Here is a 15,628-nt window from a genome sequence, read left to right as displayed (position 1 = left end):
TACTCTAACTACACGCTATGTAAAGAAGTGTTTTCTCAAATCTAGTGTAAAATGTTCTCCTGCTAATTTCCACCTATGGCCACAAATTCTTGAATTTGAACTAATATTGAAGTAACTATTTGGTTGAACAGCATCCGACCTGTTATTATCTTATATACCTGGATCATGTCCCCCCTTAGTCTCCTTTGCTTGAGACTGAACAGATTCACGTCCCTAACCTCTCCTCTAAGACCAGGAATCATTCTTGTAGCCCTACGTTGAACCTTTTCCAAGGCAACAATGTCCTTTTTTATATAAGGTCACTGAACCCAGGGGCGTCAGAGGCATTTTGAATGTGGGGGGGACACACTGGCATAAAACTAATATTTTATATTAAATGTGGGGGGGGTCCAAACTAATAATTAATGAGCGAACCTGCACAGAATATTCTAGGTGGGGTCAAACCAAGGAATTATATAATCGTAGCATCACCTCCCTTGACTTAAACTCCACACACCTAGAGATGTAACCCAACATCCTATTGGCCTTTTTTATTGCTTCCCCACACTGGCCAGAGTGGGACATGGAAGCGTCAACATACACACTGAGGTCCTTCTCTAATCAGCTACCTTTATTTCAGTGAAAGCAATAAAATATCTGTACATTATACTTCTGCTCCCTGCATGAATTACCTTACATTTGTCTACATTGAATTTCATCTGCCAGGTATCAGCCCAGTCAGCAGTTAAACCAAGGTCCCGCTGCAGCCTCTGTGCCGCTAGTTGAACCCAGTGGTTCCCCGGTATGAACACAGGAATAACTTCCTGTCTGTTAACCAGTTTTCGATCCAAACTCCTACAGTTCCTAAAATCCCTGGTGCTTTGAGCTTAAGCAGGAGCTGTTTCTGGGGGACAACATCAAAGGCCTACTGGAAATCTAAGTAGATCACATCATATTTAGAGTAGTGTTAGTTTCTATATTCAGAGTGATAGCTGCTATATCCAATAGCTCCTGTATTCAGAGTGTTAGATTCTGTATTGAGAATCCATGGAGATAGAACTGTGTGGAGAACATTTTCATCAACATGAAAATTTCTGTGTAATTTACAGCAATGTATTTGTATTTACAGCAATGTACCAATGTATTTGCCTAAAAACAAAACCAGAATGGTGACATTTAAGGTTGAAGTTGAATCAGCAGAATTCTTGAATTTAAATAACTTAATTGGGCTTGTTTAGGTGGCAGAAAGCAGCAGAGAAGAGCACGACTCTGTCAGGTTCCCTCTTCATTCTGTCTTTTATTTATATACACTTACAATTCCCCGGCACCGGTTTGTACTGCATTAGCCACATACATGAATCCGGCAGGCTGGCGAACCTCACTGTGCTATAACAGTGAACATTCATAGCTAATGAAAGTGACAATGCATATACTGTGCAAAACATTTTCACTGCGGGGCTCCTGCTAGAAACCACCAAAGGCGAGACCAATGCTTACACACTTTTATTGTGCCAATTCACATCATCCTCCAGATTTGTAGGTAAATGCAGCAAGGACAGTAGACAACAATGAGGTAGAGACTTTGGAAACTCTAAAAAGCAGCTGAGGCAAGTGACACAAGCGATGGAAACAGTCTGAGGGGAGAAAAACAGCAGGTCTTTGGCACACAGCTTCATAGATGCAAAAACAAGCAGCGAGGGGGTGGGGGGGGGTTGGGGTGGGGTTAGGGAGGTTAGCTGCATAAGGCCTACTCTGGATCTTTGTTCACTCTAGCGAAGTTAGTGTTCTCTATATTAAACAGGAAAGAAACCGTCATAACCAGGGCTGAGCCCTTGACAATACCTGCCCTTCTGCACATTTACAAAAAGGAAAAATGATTTAAAAACATATTTTACCCCTTTTTGAAGTGCAAATTAAAAGTGCAACAATTTAAAACTGTACAATCTCAAAGGTCAACGTCCATTCCCATTTCAGAGGCATAATTTTAACTGGTTTTAAAACTTGATGGTCACTCAGGTGAACTGGCAGCCAACAAAGATTGTTAATATTAACTAACTGGACAAATAATGTAAGCAAATAACTGCTTTAACACTTTTTTTCTTCTTGTGCTGGAGAAAAGACTTGATTAAAAACCTACACCAACAGCTTCAGACAAGTACGCTGAGGGGTGGGGGGGTCATTTAAAAGCCACCTCTCCAGTTTTCAGCGTCACCACTTAAAACCGCTTGTGTACAAAATTAGTTAAAAACTGCATCACAATGTCTGAAATGCAACTGGTTAAATGAAGCATAACTCATTCTCTCAAAGTAAGAAACTCCAGTTTGCTACCCAGGAAAAACAGGTAACCAGCTGGGGAAGAAAAAAGAATGCAAAGGCACTGAATGGCCGGAGGCCACCGTGAAAAGGCAAATGGGTCTGCAGAGTCGTTTACCAACATGCAAGGAATGTGAAACAAAAAAGTACACAAACAAAGAAAAAAATCATTAAAAAATCAAGGGGAAGGTGTTTTTTTTTTTTTGTGAACACCTTCTGAACCCTGACCTGAATCACCTTCCTCTTTCTGCTTACGCCCAGGGGTCTGTGATCTGCATAAGTGGTGGGTTCAGTAAGTCATCCAGACGCCTCACTCTGCATAGTGCCTCCGGGGACAAACAGCAAGTGCAATCATGAACTTCCGACGGCATGCCCCCCCCCCAGGCTCCACGCCATTGCAACCAGCTTTCTAGTTCTGCTTCCTTTTTTTGAGGGGGGGGGGGGGGTAGGGTATGTGGGAGGAGCATTGGGGGTGTCGGGGGAGGGGGGCGCTTGCGAGGTCATGAGTGAGCTGTGACTACTGGGCAGCTGCTTAGCTGGAGTCCTGGTTCTTCTGGTGCCGCATCATGGGCCGGTGGCTGCTCAGGGCCTCCATGCAGTGCTGCCAGTGCCAGCAGGAGCGGCAGTAGTACTTGAAGCAAGCCTGAGGAGAACAAGGAGCGCTTACACCATGCCAGCATCTCTATAGCCTGCATTGCAGCAGCCATCCCTGAGCCATGGGGGGAGCTCAACCCTCGGTCAGATGTACTAAGTCATCGTAATTAACTACTGCTGCATTTCTATAAGCAGGTGTTTTGATGGATTTTTGTGAGCTGACACACTATTTAAATTCATTAGTGTACATTGATGTGAGGGGGGCTTTTTCCCCATAAAAAGCCATAGAGGCCCCCCTGCTGGGTGGCAGGACTTTTGTAGGGTTTCACGCACCTGGTCTCTACAGAAGAAAGGTCCAGGCTGCCGATTGCACACGTGACACATAGAATCCTCCAGGTACGGGTCGATCTGAACCTGGCAGAGAACAGCACCAAACTATGATCCTCTTAAGAAACTAGTGTCCCATATTGGCCACTGAGATCTCAAATGTCCTCATACCTTCTTGGTAAACTTGGGCGTCTTGATCTCCACGAAGGCTGCGCTCACCGCTTTCAAGTAGCTACGCTGGTTGTTGAAGGTCACACGCCCAGACCCTGTCACAACAAATGCCGGCTTTAAATATGACTGACGCGCATTTTAATAAGCAGCGGCACGAACAGCGAGCGCTCGGTGAACAGGGGCTGCATTATTTATGACGAGCATAGCACTAGATGGCATCCATATCATGTGTCGTAAAGCAGCCATGTAGACGTTTCATAGTGTGCACTTAGAACAAAAGTGCAGGAGCTCAGTGTCAGCCTGCATTCATCCACAGACGTTCAGGGTCATAGACGTCTTACAGGGTTGTTTCCCCAGTCTGTCCACTCTGAGCCAGTGCTACATGCTGCCCGTTTCCTCACCCGCCTGCTTTGGACACAGTGAATTCCTCAGGACTGGCTGCAGTACGTGTCCAGTTTAGCTGCCCTTATCACTCTGCTCTGCTCGGGCTCTGTCCTCTACATCCTGTTCTTTGTAGTAAAGCTATAGGCATCTCATGATGCTTCTCATCAGAAGCTTTTCCAAGGCTGCACCTTTCATGACAAATCTCATAATAAAATTTCTGCTGTTGGAGTTATTTGGATCCAGCCCAAAATCCCTACATGCAGCAGTGTTAAGTACACTGTCAGACAGCTGAGAAGGTTATTCCTATCATAGAGCATTTCTCAGGGTTGGACCACAGCTCTGACTTGTTTCTGCTGTTGCTTTCTCTTAACTGACTAAGTGAAATGAGGTGTATCCCTGGTGTATCCCTGGTGTATCCCTGGCATATCTCTGGAGTATCTCTGGTCTATCCCTGTTGTATCCTTGATATATCCCTCTTGTATCCCTAGTGTATCCCCGGTGTATCCCTGGTGTATCCCTGGCATATCTCTGGAGTATCCTTAGTGTAGCCCTGATATATCCCTGTTGTATCCCTGGTGTATCCCCAGTATATCCCTGGTATAGCCCTGGTGTATCTCTGGTTTATCCCTGTTGTATCCTTGATATATCCCTCTTGTATCCCTAGTGTATCCCTGGTGTATCCCTGGCATATCTCTGGAGTATCCTTAGTGTAGCCCTGATATATCCCTGTTGTATCCTTGGTGTATCCCCAGTATATCCCTGGTATAGCCCTGGTGTATCTCTGGTGTATCCCTGTTGTATCCCTGATATATGCCTGTTGTATCCCCAGTTTATCCCCAGTATATCCCTGGTATATCCCTGGTGTATCCCCGGTATATCCCTGGTGTATCTCTGGCATATCTCTGGAGTATCCTTAGTGTAGCCCTGATATATCCCTGTTGTATCCCTGTTGTATCCCCAGTATATCCCTGGTATAGCCCTGGTGTATCTCTGATGTATCCCTGATATATCCCTGGTGTATCCCCAGTATATCCCTGGTATATCCCTGGTGTATCCCTGGTATATCCCTGGTGTATCCCCGGTATATGCCTGGTGTATCCCTGGTGTATCCCTGGTATATCCCTGGTGTATCCTCAGTATATCCGCAGTATATCCGCAGTATATCCCTGGTGTATCCTCAGTATATCCACGGTGTATCCCTGGTGTATCTCGAGTATATCCCTGTTGTATCCTTGATATATCCCTGGTGTATTCCCGGTATATCCCTGGTGTATCCTCGGTATATCCACGGTGTATCCCTGATGTATCTCCAGTATATCCCTGTTGTATCCTTGATATATCCCTGGTGTATCCCATTGAAACAAGCAACATGTGTTGAGGGCAGACACCATTGTTGGGAGTGGATTAGCTGTCGCTTTCGAATTGCAATTAATTGGAAGGTAGAAAGAAGGTAAATGTTCCTTACCTATTGGATATTTGTGTTTGTCCGTATCAATCCCAGCATACATCACTCCTCCGAAAAGGGCGTTCATGATCATGGCCAGTGCCTCAGCGTTGAGCATGCCATGCAGAGCTCCCACAAACACTGTCTTACTGGGATCCAAGCGTTGTGATGGGCAGCGCACATAATTACTGTCTGAAATCACCCAGGGAATCACTTGTACCTGTTGGGAAGACCTTATCAATGATTGCCACTTTTACTGCTGTTTCACTGCTTTTTCAGGGTTCATTAAAGTCCAAGACAAGGTAATGACCTGTATATCTAGGTCCATTTGGATAATATTTTTTTGTAGAGTAATTGTATGTGATAGGAAGAACAGGCTGAGATCTGTTAGGATGGCCCCACTGATCAGCACAAGGTGCCATGCAGACACTCACATCCTTGCATCGCATCCTGCGGCTGGACATCCTGAAGTAGTACTCGCTGTAGTCCTCTGGGTGGAGCATGTCCTGGGTGCAGGCCTGCAGCAGCCCACGCACGGACTTCTCCGACTCAAACACCAGGTAAACATACCCTGTAGGAACAGTCAGGAGAGCCCACACAGTGCTTACAGCGCAGTCAGAAAGATGGGGAAAACGATGTATGCATATAAATGATATGAGTAATGTGTTATGTTTTATGGGGAATAATAATAATGATGGGCCTGTGACCCTGACCAAGATAAGCCGTTAGATGATTGTTGGAAAATTATAATAGAAAAATTCTGCTTCTATAAGAACGACACCATTATCTCACCTATAATGCCTAGGAAGTGCCCATGTACAGTGCTGCCTGGCAGTGTTAGAGTACAGGAAGTGCCCACGTACAGTGCTGCCTGGCAGTGTCCGAGCTCAGGAAGTGCCCACGTACAGTGCTGCCTGGTAGTGTCCAAGCACAGGAAGTGCCCACGTACAGTGCTGCCTGGCAGTGTCCGAGCACAGGAAGTGCCCACGTACAGTGCTGCCTGGTAGTGTCCGAGCACAGAAAGTGCCCACGTACAGTGCTCCCTGGCAGTGTCAGAGTACAAGAAGTGCCCATGTACAGTGCTGCTTGGCAGTGTCTGAGCACAGGAAGTGCCCACGTACAGTGCTGCCTGGCAGTGTCAGAGTACAGGAAGTGCCCATGTACAGTGCTGCCTGGCAGTGTTAGAGTACAGGAAGTGCCCACGTACAGTGCTGCCTGGCAGTGTCCGAGCTCAGGAAGTGCCCACGTACAGTGCTGCCTGGTAGTGTCCAAGCACAGGAAGTGCCCACGTACAGTGCTGCCTGGCAGTGTCCGAGCACAGGAAGTGCCCACGTACAGTGCTGCCTGGTAGTGTCCGAGCACAGAAAGTGCCCACGTACAGTGCTCCCTGGCAGTGTCAGAGTACAAGAAGTGCCCATGTACAGTGCTGCTTGGCAGTGTCTGAGCACAGGAAGTGCCCACGTACAGTGCTGCCTGGCAGTGTCAGAGTACAGGAAGTGCCCATGTACAGTGCTGCCTGGCAGTGTCAGAGTACAGGAAGTGCCGATGTACAGTGCTGCCTCGTAGTATCCGAGTACAGGAAGTTCCCACGTACAGTGCTGCCTGGTAGTGTCCGAGCACTGGAAGTGCCCATGTACAGTGCTGCTTGGCAGTGTCAGAGTACAGGAAGTGCCCATGTACAGTGCTGCTTGGCAGTGTCAGAGTACAGGAAGTGCCCACGTACAGTGGACAACATCCAAGGCCCATGACTGGAAACCTCAAAAAGTCCTGGAATCTACCATCAGACACCAGTGTCTTTCCTGAAGGCTTAATTAAAAGAAGCCCTGGAACTCACTGGAATCACTGCACATTCAAATGAGACCAAGAACAGATGATCTGACCATTCATATAAACAGTGCATTCAGCATTAAGCCAGAAGCAGTAACGCTCAAAAGATCCCTCATACCTATAATAAAATATCGTGGTGGAGGCTTCTGTATTTTTATTTAGTATCTACTAAGCCTGGGGTCCTTATTAAGGTCAACAAAATCATGGCCTTCAGGAAGCAGTCAAACATTTAGCCAAATAGTCTGACTCCCCTTCACCAAGAAGCTGAAACTTGACCCTAAATAGATCTTTCAGTAAAATGATGACCTCAATATCAATGAAGAAACGGTTACCTAACCACAAAATTACTGCTTTGTAATGGTCGTCTCAGGCTCCACACTTGGAACCTGATCAGCCCCCCCCCCGGTGTCTTCAATGTAACGAACACCGTGGAAGATGACTAAACTGCAGTGGGCGGGGTGCCGAGCAGGATCATGCTCTCTGAGGCTCTGCACCGGTCCCTCTTTAGCTTTTGTGCACCTTACCTTTGGGTGGGCAGCGTGGGTGCTTGCCATCCTTACCGGGCCACTCGACACTCAGGGGCCCGTATGCGCTGAATGTGTTTATCAGTCCAGCTGGAGAAAGAGTCAGGGAAGCTTTAGCGAGAGGCAGTGCTGAGTGGCGAGGGTGGGGCACATGCACAGCCCCGACTCACCTTCGGTGACGTCCCAAGGAACTCCCCCCAGGAACACCTTGCAGGAGTACTGGGCATTTTTATTGCTCCTGGAAGGCAGCTGTCCATTCCATGTCAAGGTGGCCTCGTTCACAGCTGCAGGGACGGGTGATTAACGTACGTCAGAGTAACAGGGGAATCCTCAGCACTTACCAGTCTCGTGTGGAGTACATGCACGTACCTTTGGTTTCAACACTATTAGGGATCAAATCAGCCCCGAACCCCCACCCCCCCAAACACACACGGTACTCCCACAGTATTGGTAGGGATATGCCTCCACCCTCCATACCCAAATCAATGCCCTTGGTGCTGTATAAATGTATACTTTATGTATAAATAATAGCATTTCAGTTTTATATTTGCATTTACCCATCCATCCATACATACATACATCCATTCATCCATCCATCTTTCAAACAATGTATCCAGTTTTGAAGTGCCTCTGTAAAGGTTTTTATGTAACACTTTACTTGAGGGAGGCACAAGTCATATCGTTACTGAAGTAAGAATCACAGAGAAATATAGTAACTCATGAAATGCATGAACTTTTATGATATTTTAATGATGAACGAACATGTGATCAATGTGTAACTGACACTTAATTTTTGTTTAATTAATCCCTTAAGTAAGCGTGTACTACTACATTATTCGTGTCCCTTCAAGTAAAGTGCTACTGGATTTTATTTCCATATTACGATAAAAATAATGAAATATTTTGATAAAATTTGTTGGAGGCTGCTGATTTCAGTGCAAATTTGAAAAAAAAAAACAATGTTTAAATCTACAAAAATAATCATAATGTAAGGAAATATTCTGGTAATTCCTACCAGTGCAATGAATGACAGCTAATAGGCTTCAAAGCAGGACCTAATATGCTGCTTCAGAACGAATTCACATACCGCCACACTGTGACTCTGTATGTTAAAAAAAACATTGTTTAAAAAAACATGTTTTATTTGCGCAGCTTCCTAAAGATGGCTTAATTGTGACACGCTGAAATTAGGTGAAGGCTTTGCAGTGGAAATGTGGAGCACTGATTTTTTTGTCCCTCGAGTTAAGAACTAAATCTCATAAAGGAATAAGCATGTCGGTCTGCTGGTTTTGGCTGCCGGGTTTGGTTTGTCTAACAGAAGCGTCACAGAACCCAAACAGTATTATCTGAGCAGTCCAGGACAGCCATGTTACCCGCAGCCTGTCTGTGAAGTCGAGCTTCTCTCTCAATGCTGAACGGATCTTCTGTTGCCTCCTGGGTGTCCGGGCCTGGCCACACGGAGGCGCCAGGCCAGCGCTTAGGTGGGGCGTTGGCATATCCGGTGCTTGGGGAGGGGGCCAGAAGGGAACTGTCCTGGTCCAAGTGAGAGCTGACGGCCAACTTGATGGCATCCTTTTGCATGCTGGACATGAGGAACGGCAGTGGTGGGGAGATCCTCAAGGAGGACTGTGGGGGCGAGTAAGTAACATGCACTGACAGATCTTTGTACAAAGGAAAATGACAAATGGGAAAATGCATTCTGTAGACATGAATTATCCACCTGGGCTTGAGACAACGAAACAGACTGCCAGCTCTTTGCTTAGGCGAGCATGGACAGAGATTTTGGCACTGTTGGATGCTGCATCGCACACTCTGACAGGACATGACTCAGCAGCCCGAGGACTAGAAAAGCCAGCTGATGTGAATCCAGAAAAGCAAGGAGAATTCTGCATTTACCAGCAAGTCGCAGAGGTGGTCAGACCCTGAGCTGAAGCCACTAGTCTCTGAATCCACTGGGCTGCTTGAGCGGGAGTCCAGCAAGGAGTGGGACTCCAGCCGCGAGCTGAGCCGGGCCATGTTGGAGAACCTCTCCTGGAAGTCGGGAGTGCTGACAGGCCCGTTGAAGGGGAAGCCCAGGGGTTTTCCCAGGATGCTACCCAGAGGGCTGCTGGGCATGCCTAACACTGCAAAGGAATCAAATTAGACACCTGGGCTATTCTGAATGGGCCCCACACTTGCCCAGATTCCCCCTAAGATACTGTTCGTTAGTCTGGCAGCCATGGCAATGCCCTGCGATGCTTCTAGAAGCATCACTATTACTTTTAGCGCTACATTCCAAATACGTAATAAGTATATTTTAAGTTTGCGTGCAAATAAGTGGAACCTCATCAAGGTGGCAGCCCACCTCAGGTCAGTTAGTCAGACCTTAATCAAACCAGCGTCGTGCTCCTGGGTGGTGGTACCTGGCCAGAAGGACCAGCATGGTTTCACTAGCATCCTTTACCTTTTACCCATGTGACTCATGTGCCAAAACGAAGGCCCCATGGCCCGGCTAAGCTGTGGAACAGTGAGCTCAGTGTGTTGGGTCAGCTGTAGGGGAGCTGCCTCCCGGCGGCTCAGGCTGCCCAAGCAATGTGGAGCATTTTACTGCAGCCCAGTAGTCGGTGGTATTAGCCAGGCCCTGTAGCGCTCAGCCTGGCAGTCAGATCCAGCTCTCAAATCCATAGGCCGCTCTGCTGCCCGCCTACAGCAACGGGTTCATTCACACAGGGCAGATAATAGGTGTGATGCAGCATATAGCACAAAAGTGGGTCAGACCTAAACCAAAGGGCAGGAAACTTTTTAAGGACGTTTGGACTTAGGAATATTTCACATTCTTCATCTTAGCAGAGGCCAGTTTCCTCCAGGGGCTGGGAAGCAAATGCTGATGGTGATACTCGAGCCAGTAGCACCCATGCGAGCGATGACATCGATGGCACCTGCATTTCACATATTTATGGCTGTGAATAACATGACAGAGCCAAGTCACAAAAGGCTCCAGAAATGAACGAATTGGAAGACAAACACATCGGAGCCACTGGAATGAAACTGAGGAGTGAAACCACGGTCAAAGGACAGCTGTACGCACAAGCCAATAAAGCGCCGGCTGCATGACCCAATAAAGCTGAAGCTCAGTCCATGAGGTGTAAAAGTCACTAAATTTTATATTTCCTTTGAGCACGGGGTGCTTTTTCATGTCCTAAAATATTAATTAGGTCAGCCATTTTGTAGCATCTCTGCTCCTAAAAACAGATGACAAATTAGCCTGAAGAGCCCTTTACATATAGGCTTACAGAGGTCATGTTGCAAATTACCCTGCACAGAAAAGGGACAAGCTGTCCCAATTGTTTTAGCTGGGATTAAAAGGACACAAAGGAACAAGTGAGTTTAGACAGGTGAAAAACACTGAATTGGCACATCAGAATTGTAAAAGTTTCACGGTATCAAGGGCAATCTTATATTTGGCGTGAAGGGCTAATCCTCTTTTGCAGTTACGTTGGGAAGGTTACATTTTGAGGATACACGAGAATTATCAAGCAGCATGTTAGAGGAAAGACCGTAAAAGCTACGTGTTCCTGAAATAAGCACAGCACACAATTCCCACGCACCGGGAGACCACGAATATAGTCTGATATTCCATAGCGTTGTTAGATTATAGATAGTATCCTGGTTATATCTATACAAGATGGTTTAGCCCCATGGGCGACAAAAACAGCTAGATGCATCTCAAACCTTCCAGAATGGTCCATTTTAGAAGACCAACAGCTGATGCATCACACAGAAGAGTGAGGCAAGTTAGGGGCAAGACCCACTTCTTTCTAGAAAGAGGGAAGCAGGGAGCTAAACCCTGTCGGAGCAGAGATCTATGTACAGCTGCTAATCATTTGCCTCAGAGCCTGGAAGTCACTGCATATTTGTCATGTCTATCTGAGCAGACACAGCCAAGGCTTGGGCAGGCTTCTGTTTTCCCTGACTGAAAAGTTTACTCACTGGAGGGGGTGCCCTTCTGCAGCGACGTCTCTGTGCTCTGGCCGCTCCGGGGGCGATCCCACCCAGGCAGGCTGAGTGAGTGCAGGCCCCGGTCACGGTCCCTGCCGTCGGGCAGCACCCGGGCAGAGTCCTGCGTGCTACTGGGGAAAAGCATCCTGAGCAGAGGACTGCAGTGGCGTCCGAGTCCCGCAGGTCTGTGGGCGTGGGCTGGGGACTGAGGACAGCCTGCAGGCGCTGTTCTCCAGCCGAGGAGGCAGGGGGAGGACGGGGCTCCTTTAAATACCGCGGACGAAGGCGAGCGCACTGCTCCTGCTCCTCAGGTACGCCGGAGAAGTCTGGGAGACAAGCTGCAGCCGCGCCTGCTGAGACTGCCATGCATCTCCATTTGCATCACTGACCCACCGAGCATGTGACCAGGCTGCTGATGCGCTCACGTCCTCCTGCTAATGACATCACCACCCCACCCCCTTGCCCCACACCCTACTGCCCTCCTCTTTCACTGGCTTCCGAAAGGACCGAAAAATTCCGGTTGGAAAATTCCCAGGCTGTCAAACGGCGCGGCACAGATCCACAGAAACGACAGCGGCTTCTGCTAAGGGCTGGTGGAGAGAGAGAGAAAGCGAGAGAGACAGGGAGAGAGAGAGCGAGAGAGGGAGGGAGGGAGCTGCCCGCTCGTGTCACAGACGGCAGACAGCGGCAGTGGCCCACTGATCAGACGCTGGGAAAGGAGCCATTGGAGACCCGCTCCCCGCCACTGGACGGCCTCCAAGTGCTTAGCAAGAGCCCTGATTCAGCAACTGCCGTCGGCACAGAATGGAGGTGTGGGGGGGGGGGGGGCGTGGGCTGGCACGGCCGCTTTGGGCCGAGGGTGTCATTGCCTGACTGACTCTGCATTGTTTACCAGGCAGTATCACACCACTCCCCAGAGGCACGGCGGCCATTGTGATGGCTTTGGGTGGGGATCCGCGGGACAAGGTGACACTGGACGTGGACTTTTCCTGTTTGCTCATCCCTCCTGCACCTCGACGTGAGTGCGGCCCGAATACAAACAGGACTGGGCTGAGACCAGGCCAATCCTTCCGTGCTCCCAAGTCTGGCTTCAGCCACCATTTTGCTGCATGCAGATATTGCACTCTTTCTATTACATCTTTAAGAGATATTTTAAGAGATATTTTTTCGGTATTGATGGGATTTTTAACTGTGATGCCATTAATAAGCAATGTATCATTTTCACATAGTTAGACTATTAGCTTATCTTTTTCAAATGTTTCATATCAGAGAGAGCCATTAGTGAGGACTTGTGCACTTCTCAGACCTATGTAGTGCATTGTACAAAAATGCCACCACTTCCCAGCATGACAATAATAATAAAATAATAATTCCCAAGTAAATATTTCAAAAGGCAAATGAACTGACTAATGACTCAGCTTTTTCAGATTGATTTCTGAAGCTTTAAGGTAGCTCACATGACGGATGTGTCACCCGGATAAAGCAGACGATCATAAGCAGTAGTGTCCCATCTCTGTTCTACATAAAGAACCACTGCCGGAATGTTCTGAGTGCCTCTCTGCAAGTTCCTCAACAGGAGTCGCTATCATGGAACGGCACGATATCTTCCAAAGAATCTTCAGAAAGTGGAGTTTAAATCAGTCAGAGGTCTAGGGGGATAATTCCATTACATGATTCAATTATATTCCTGCAGTGGTGTGCTGGAGAGGTTACACAGACCTCCCACATTCTCAATATCAGACTGTTGAAGCATAATCGCTTCGCCATGACATTAGTGTTCCGGTGCATGTAGCTGGCTCATGGTGAGCAAAGGTTCTGTAATGTGTTCCAGGTGATACATCATAAGTAAACAGCTCAAAGGCTAAACAGAGAACAATCATATACTACATATAATTTTAAATAATGTAATGGAGCACATTCCATAATATCACTGTAATGATGGTGGTCAGTCCATATTCACCTTTTATTAATATACTTTTTTTCCGTCGTGAAGCTGTACTCAGACACATTATCCACAATCACACAGGGGTTTACTGACACAATATACTCTCACTCTTTCAGGGGGAGCTGATCAATTTCCTCACCTGGGGGGAGAAACTCCACATGAGGATACGCATAACGAAAAACACACGTAGCAGATAATAATAATAATAATAATAAAATATTATACAATCTGATGCTAAGCTAATTACACTAATGTACATTTATTTCAGCTTGCAAAGGGTTGTGTTTTTTTTAATGAGCCTACCAATCTTACATGTAACTGAATGACACAAAAGCTTTTTAAAGACACCTTCATGACAGAGCAATGCCTCCACACTGCTACAGCAGGCTCAGTCCCCTCCGAGCCGCCTCTGCCGGAGACGCATCAGCGTCTGCGTCACTGTAAACTACAGGAATTGAACGAACAGGATTCTCTTTGCTCCAAAGAAACAGAATCGTCTTGAATTATTCAGTGTAACATAGCAACACAACTTAAGGTTTGTAGACCATATAAAACAAGTAGTATTAAAAAAAAAAAAGACGTAACATAATCTCCTGTTTAGTGGTGCTCTAAAGAACATAGAATTTAGTGTTTATATATTATTTTAATACAGTTATTAATTGTGATAAAAATGTACAAGGTCATTGCAGGGAAAGAGAGACAGCACTGCACTGAACCACCAAAACAGTTAGGAAAGGGAAAAAAACCACGAGAGTAAAGTGAGAAGCAGGGCTCTGCGCCGGGGAGGGGCAAGCTGAAAGGTCCTGCCGCTGCAGTGCACCCAGTTAGCAGACGGAGCTGAGAAAGCAGCTGAAAGTGGATTAAACACAAATGCCACATTCTCCATACGGGCAATCAAAAGAAGAGAGACACTGTGATACTGGTCATAATGGAGCTGCTTGCTCCTTAAATGATGTGAGGCCAGTAAGCGCATCAGCCGTGTGAGCTTAGAAACACAGTGCGATTACATGAGGCTGTTCTGCACTGGTCCACATGCTACACTCAGGGTTTTCCGCGACGAGGGGCCACACAATGAGCGATTCAGCGCCCGCTCAGCGCAAACAGGGCCCCTTTCAGCCGTCACATAATACTGCATATTGTGTACAAGATGCAGATATTTTTTTAACCACATGAAAACATTTGTAGGCAATAAGTGATTCTACTTTGGGTGAGATTTACAGTATAATGCAATAGAACAGTTTTATTTGAGTCATTGTACTTAAGAAAATGCATTCATTTATTTAGTGAATTTAAATTTAATTGGCCAATAGATATATTTTCATTTTACCTGCTTGTGCTGTTCTGTATAACAGCAGAATAATAAAATAATTATTACAATGTGAAATTTATGTACATTCTAGTACAATCTTAACTGCAAAGGGAGAATGTATGCAGATTTTTGGGATGACCTGTAGGTCAGCTGTACAAACCCAGGTGTGAGGATTTGTCAGCCAATCACTCCTCTGATTAGTGATCTAATTAGGGAGCTGCAGCAAAAACCCACACAAACAACGGCTCCTCAAGGGTAGGACTGACCCCTGTTGTACTATCTATTTAATATTACGTTAAAATCTCCCTTGCTGGTTATTTGAGATCAAAGAATCATGTGCTCTGAAGCATGCTTTCTACCTTCCATAGAATTCATTGTTTTGTCTCATAATAAAAAAGGAAATAAATTGTTTATACGGGAACATTTTTATGCAGGAATGAAAATAAGCACAGGAAGTGACATACGCGATCACACAGGCACAAAGCGAAGCCGTTCTCATAGGGAGCTGCTGATGGGGGGGGCAGGTGCTTGGTGTTTGGAGGCAGAGATTTGGGAGCGAGATGTGAGGATGAGGGCAGACGAGGGGGGCCCTCAGTCTGGGCCATCACTGAGAAAGGGCCTGGAGGACGTCCTTCACCAGCATCGTGCCAATCAGCATCTTCTCGCAGTTGACTGTCAGCTGGGCCACGTGCTGCTCTCTCGTTACAATGGTAACGAGCACCAGGCTGCCGCTGGTCACTGTCTTACCCGCGAACCTGCATATCGGAGGGGGGGGGACAGGAAGAAGGTAGAGATCAGGTCAGAAGGTCGGAAGCCAGCAAGACTGGAAAGAA

General features: G+C 46.8%; 2 protein-coding genes across 4 annotated transcripts in view; both read right to left on the bottom strand.

The window, feature by feature from the left end:
- Positions 1-1,266: 1,266 nt before the first annotated feature.
- LOC125704183 (cytoplasmic polyadenylation element-binding protein 1-like) lies at positions 1,267-11,907 on the bottom strand. The gene is given in 11 exon segments (XM_048969539.1): positions 1,267-2,935; positions 3,220-3,300; positions 3,385-3,479; positions 5,234-5,432; positions 5,647-5,783; positions 7,564-7,653; positions 7,734-7,847; positions 8,937-9,189; positions 9,460-9,686; positions 11,533-11,689; positions 11,692-11,907. Coding segments are annotated over 11 exon segments (1,680 nt in total). The 3' UTR covers positions 1,267-2,824.
- Positions 11,908-13,490: 1,583 nt separating this feature from the next.
- The window catches only part of LOC125704179 (AP-3 complex subunit beta-2-like), a 38,945-nt gene continuing 36,807 nt past the window's right edge, over positions 13,491-15,628 (bottom strand). For all 3 annotated transcript variants that reach the window (XM_048969532.1, XM_048969533.1, XM_048969534.1), the window contains one exon: positions 13,491-15,550. In XM_048969532.1, coding sequence (XP_048825489.1) covers positions 15,400-15,550 — 151 coding nt within the window. In that variant the 3' untranslated portion in view covers positions 13,491-15,399. The remainder of the gene's footprint in view (positions 15,551-15,628) is intronic.

The sequence above is a fragment of the Brienomyrus brachyistius genome, chromosome 11 (genome assembly GCF_023856365.1).
Source record: "Brienomyrus brachyistius isolate T26 chromosome 11, BBRACH_0.4, whole genome shotgun sequence".
In the NCBI taxonomy this organism is placed as follows: domain Eukaryota; kingdom Metazoa; phylum Chordata; class Actinopteri; order Osteoglossiformes; family Mormyridae; genus Brienomyrus; species Brienomyrus brachyistius.
This window is presented reverse-complemented; position numbering and strand designations above follow the sequence as displayed.